The sequence below is a fragment of the Periplaneta americana genome, chromosome 5, assembly GCF_040183065.1.
Source record: "Periplaneta americana isolate PAMFEO1 chromosome 5, P.americana_PAMFEO1_priV1, whole genome shotgun sequence".
NCBI classification, from domain to species: domain Eukaryota; kingdom Metazoa; phylum Arthropoda; class Insecta; order Blattodea; family Blattidae; genus Periplaneta; species Periplaneta americana.
In genome coordinates, this window is record NC_091121.1 from 183,565,779 (window position 1) to 183,571,916 (window position 6,138).

A 6,138-nucleotide genomic window follows, 5' to 3' on the forward strand; every position below is an offset into this window, starting at 1 on the left:
AGGGTGTGTTGGCCTGTCGGTCATAAATTTTATTACCCTGTTGACTAGGCAGACGAGTCCCTTCAAAGATTTTCAATGCTTCACACCCGTATACTGTCGTAGCTAAACAGAGCGCAAGCATAGTGATTTCCAGGTAAAAAAAAAGTTGCATAAAATGTGGCATTAACATTAAGTGATGAAGTAAAAGTTATCGAGATAAAGGAAAATTAAAAACAAAGTCATGTGAAATAATGTTGAAGTACAGTTGTGGAAAACTCAGGTGTGACACTTTAAAAAATAAAGATCATAATGAGTGAGTGGCGTGCGGCCAATATTGGTGACACAAAAGGAACCAGAAAGCAACTGTTATGTGAAAATACATGAACTGTTGTGAGAGTGGGTTCTTCATGACCTTTCAAAGAACAAGCCAATTTCTGGATCTGTTCTGCAAAGCAAGCTATTGAACTGGGAAAGAAATTAAATAAACCAGAATTCAAGGCTTCTAATAGATGGCTCCTAGTCTAATTAATTAATAATGTGTAGTGATATGCAGTACAGTATTAGAGTATAGTGTTAGATATTAAATAGAATGAGATTAGTAAACTTTAGTAATGTTTAATGACTAATGAGTGAGTTACGATAATATTTATACAGAAAATAAGATTTCAGTCAAGATGATTCACCAACGTAATGAGCGACAGAAACCTGATTTAATGTGATAAGTGTTAAATGGAATATTTTGTACTTCTTGCAGTTTGGGACATGCCATTTTGTTTTTCATGTATAGGAATGACAAAATATTCCATTTTAATGTCACACCTGAATAATATGGAAACCTGTCCACAACGGAAAAAAAATTAGGACCATGTCACTTCCGTCTTGAACAGGTTTCAGTGTACTTGAGATAAGGTGTCTGTACATGTCAGTAAAATGTACAGAAGATAAGGAGGCAGAGCTCCCATATTTTCTTGACTCAGCACCAGAAGAAAGTGAAACGATTAGCACAATTCTATGAAAATTCTGATATCGGTACTCAGTTTTGTTGGAACCTGTTTTGGAAATTATGGCAAGATGAAGAAAACTCTTACATCCATCCAGGAGTGAACCCAGGCTCTTCCATCTGTCATTCCACCAGCAGAGTCATCTCAGTTCTTCAGTAAATACGTATTAAACAATGGGATCAATATTGTTTTGAATATGAAGCTTGGACATACTCATGCGCGGGTGGAAAGAAATATAGAACACTTTGATAAGAGATAGTCAAGGAAGCACCTTACTCGAGCAAACTCGGGTACTGTGTGTTGGACTCTGTAGTACCTGGTGGTTGGACAGGATATGAAAGGCGTGCGCTACAACAATATTCTCAGCCACATCTGGCAACGTGATGGCTTGAATGGAGACCCATGAAGTAAAACATCGCAGTATCCGGATATGAATATGAGGACTTTCACCACCATTTGACAGGCACACTTTCTGTAACACACAAAAAAAATTCAATTAAATTATTGGTTACACTACATCCATTAGCTTACTTACTTACTTACTTACTTACTTACTACTGGCTTTTAAGGAACCCGGAGGTTCAGTGCCGCCCTCACATAAGCCCGCCATTGGTCCCTGTCCTAAGCAAGATTAATCCAGTCCCTATCATCATATACCATCTCCCTCAAATCCATTTTAATATCATCTTCCCATCCATGTCTCGGCCTCCCTAAAGGTCTTTTTCCCTCCGGCCTCCCAACTAACACTCTATATGCATTTCTGGATTCGCCCATACATGCTACATGCCCTTCCCATCTCAAACATGTGGATTTAATGTTCCTAATTATGTCACGTGAAGAATACAATGCGTGCAGTTCTGTGTTGTGTAACTTTCTTCATTCTCCTGTAACTTCATACCTTTTAGCCCCAAATATTTTCCTAAGCACCTTATTCTCAAACATCCTTAACCTATGTTCCTCTCTCAAAGTGAGAGTCCAAGTTTCACAATCATAAAGAACATCTGGTAATATAACTGTTTTATAAATTCTAACTTTCAGATTTTTTTGACACCAGACTAGAAGACAAAAGCTTCTCAACCGAATAATAACAGGCATTTCCCATATTTATTCTGTGTTTAATTTCCTCCCGAGTATCATTTATATTTGTTACTGTTGCTTCCAGATATTTGAACTTCTCCACCTCTTCAAAAGATAAATTTCCAATTTTTATATTTCTATTTCGTACAATATTCTCGTCACGAGACATAATCATATACTTTGACTTTTTGGGATTTACTTCCAAACCTATCTCTTAACTTGCTTCCAGTAAAATTCCCGTGTTTTCTCTAATCGTTTGTGGATTTTCTCCTAACATATTCACGTCTTCCGCATAGACAAGCAGCTGATGTAACCCGTTCAATTCCAAACCCTCTCTGTTATCCTGGACTTTCCTAATGGCATACTCTAGAGCAAAGTTAAAAAGTAAAGGTGATAGTGCATCTCCTTACTTTAGCCCACAGTGAATTGGAAACGCATCTGACATCCATTAGCTACGCAACCTTATAATTAAATTCCCTACAGCCACTGAGATTTGTGGTATGAAGCAACTACAGGGCTTATCTTCTGTGAGTTCTCTGGTTTTCCTTACCATAGTAACTGGGTTCAGCTTTCGAAACCCATCGTTACTGTAATATAAATTTTGACTTGATTAAAATTGTTTTGATAACTGTTGTAAGGTTTGGATAGAAATGAAAGACAATAACCTAAGTCTACTGTATTCCTCGATTATAGCCACAACATAATCTCGTCTTAAGTTATGGCGTTCATTGCAGAGCATACAACGTCGCCGAGTGAACATCAGCTGAGCTGTTCCCTTTACAGTAAACATTGTGTCTTTCCTATCAGAAATATTATTTCATCAGGAAATTGGATAGCACTAAGTTTGGAAGTAATATTCTGCTGAATCATTTAGCATTGTAGACAAGTTTAGGGCTTATTTTTATAGTGGAGAAACAAGCACTAAATGGTATCAGTGAGATACCTTAAATAAATAATTCACTAGTTATGAGAAAGATCATTTGCCGGACTGCAGCGCCATAAAATGGCAAGAACATTATCCGAGAGAACTGGCGATCTGCGATCTGCTTGCTAGACTATAGTGCCCAGAAACAGCTGGAGTGTCAGTTCATTAGGTTTGATTCGCCCTTCATTAGCATCATGTGAATTTCGTAAAAAGTAATTTCTAAAGAAAACTTAGAAATTATACACCTGAAGAAGACTTTTTTCAATGTATAAGTCAAAATACATGCAATACTGTTCGTGTTGAACAAGCATGTGCCCATGAATATCTCCTTTGCAACAAGTTAATTTTGATAGAAAACAGTAAATTCTTGAAAATGGCAATTATGTAATAAGCAACGGCCAGGCAATCTTTCCACAATAGAGGTCCAGGGCATATACTTTACCTTCATATTTTAATTATATTTTCAACGTTTTCTTATAATAGCCTAGATATAATATTTTTTCACTAGTTAGATCAAAACTTGAATATTGCAGTACTGTATGGAACCCCTATCAAATTAAATATATTAACAAAATTAAGAGTGTTCAAAAAAGATTCATCAGATTTTTGTTTCTTAAATCATTTGGTTACTATCCCTCCTGGAATAATGAAAGTAGTATTTTGTACTCATCTCTTTTGTCTCTCTTAAATTTTGAAAGTTTGCAACACAGAAGAAATAATATTGATATAAAATGGCTCCATAATTTATTAACAACTTCTGTAAATAGTCATCTACTGTCCAGGATAGCAATACATGTACCAAGAGAGAACTGTAGGACCAGTAAAACATTCAATATAAACTATGCTAGGACATGTTATTGTAAGTACTCTCCACTTCTTAGAATCTGTTCCTTCTATAATAAACTGAGCAATATTGACATCTTTCAGGATAGAGCCACACTCTTGAGAGAAATAAATACCGGTAGCGTTCAAAACACTCCATAAGTATTTTGCTAATAAATAGGTCTTAACTGATTTCCATATGTATTTTTGGTCTTCTTTCTTAAATTATTTCATATCAATTATCATTACGAACTAACTCCTAATTCTGACTTAACGTAGGTCTAGTCCCTCATTAGTTATCGTATTATTGTTACTAATCTGTGACTAGTTATTTGCATTTCATCACTTGCTCTATTGCTTTAATATAATCTAAGTTTTCTTCATAATGTAAATACTTTTGTTTTTGTTTACCGAGATTTACATGTAATATTTGCTTGATATCTTTTGTTGAGTAATATTGGATTGTAACTGTTTAAGTTTAAATACCATTATTAGGGCCTATATGTATTACTACTGTTATTTTCATTTTATCTACTCTGTAATTACATTGTTGAGTGGATTAAATAAATAAATAATTTTCAGCAGGAAGTTAGCAGCCTGGTCGATGTTCACTACATAATTATCTTGAAAATAACATTTAGACTACCTCGAATATCGTTACACATCGACATATTAAGTGGTGTCCTAGGTTAGATTAGGTTAGAGGTTGCAGAGTACGAAGTAGTACCAGTGACAGAGCAAGAATTCATATTACCGGCAGGTTTGAGAAATGTACCTAGGTACGAGTACTCACCACAATAAACAGGCAATGTGCTAATAATTAACCTAATTCAAGCCACAGGTCTAATGCATATGTCGGTGTGCTACAAAGTGCACGGTGAAAGTAAGTCCATAAACATTCACTATACAGTATCTTCATATTAAAAAAAAAACCATACAACGTATAGGTTATGTACGCAATAAAAATCTCTACTAAACAATTGCCTTCTTCAGTAACATAGGTCTAACGTAGGCTACTATGCTTAATTTTGTTAGTCTTCGACGATATTAACATACCCTAACCTAACCTTACTTTCCAATGTACAATAAAAAGAATATAGACTATATTTAATATTCGCGAATAAAGGTAAGGTAAATATTTTAGACCTTGCACCGGCTTTAATGTGTTAATATGTTAGACTGCTACACTTTCTTGATGAACCACACCAAAACCATTTGGCCTACCTAGGCTAATGTATGACTAATTACCGGCATATTGAATACTGTCATAAAACCACTTGTCTTCACTCTCTTTACAACTACAATGATACAACACACTGTAAAATTACACCCATAGTTTCTTGATGAACAAAAAAAGACACTAACCAAGAATTCTGTAACTGTAGGAGCTGCAGAACCGAGTTCTTGCATAACTTCAAGCCGTCTATTAGCTCCAAGTCTCAATGACCGTGAGTTCACTTCTTCAGGCAGGACGGTCAAAATCTCCAACAAAGGCCAAACATTTGTCTGACCAAATTTTGTAATAAGATCTACAACCGGTTTCTGCCATGTACACATCTGGAGGGCTAAATCTGCTAACGCTACACACAGCTGCAACATGAAGTATTCATTAAGTACTTATACTAGTAAAATGTAATTATGTTAAGCAGCACAAAACTTAATGAACATTTCATATTTAAATAATCCTTACTTGTGTGACTATAACAGTGTTTGTAGCATCATTTACTTGTCTTAAGTGTTCCATAAGAGAATCTCTTAAAGAATTGTGCGCTTCAATAGGAAGCTCATGAAAAGACAATTGGATTTTAGTACGCATTGTCTGAGCCGCAAAATAACACGACTCTAAGTCCCTTTTCTGTTGAAGCATTTCGTCTGCAACTTTCCATGAGAAGACCTGAAACATCACAAATGAATTATAAAACAATGTGAATCTGTGGCCACACAGTATTATTTTCATGTTGTTTTTAACAGTTCACACTATAATGCTTGAAATGAATCATTTCAACAGAGTTTCATGTCAACGTAAATGTCTAATTTATAACTTAAATTACGATAGAGAGCAAATTATAAAATGAATTATTATAATATTGACAATACTAACCGATCTCTGTAACTCTCCCAACCATAACGATGCCTTTTCTTTTTCTGCTGGATCTGGATTGTGATACAAAGTGAACACAGCTTGATAGACTGCATCTAAAGGAGGGGAAGAATCCATTTTACTTTTAAGCTAGTGTTATATCACATGAATTAATATTTTGTCACAACAAATTTCTTAATTGTACGAGACTACTATTTCCTTCCGGGTGATCTTCAGTTTACAAATTGTGCGCG

At 35.2% G+C, this 6,138-nt stretch overlaps 1 protein-coding gene across 1 annotated transcript in view; it reads right to left on the reverse strand.

Moving 5' to 3' along the window:
• Tnpo-SR (transportin 3) overlaps positions 1-6,044 on the reverse strand; it is an 81,641-nt gene extending 75,597 nt beyond the window's left edge. Inside the window, exons 1-4 of the mRNA XM_069826852.1 lie at positions 5,906-6,044; positions 5,495-5,698; positions 5,170-5,394; positions 1,297-1,452 (exon numbers count right to left, since the gene is read on the reverse strand). Coding sequence (XP_069682953.1) covers positions 1,297-1,452; positions 5,170-5,394; positions 5,495-5,698; positions 5,906-6,022 — 702 coding nt within the window. The 5' untranslated portion in view covers positions 6,023-6,044. The remainder of the gene's footprint in view (positions 1-1,296; positions 1,453-5,169; positions 5,395-5,494; positions 5,699-5,905) is intronic.
• Positions 6,045-6,138: the final 94 nt, after the last annotated feature.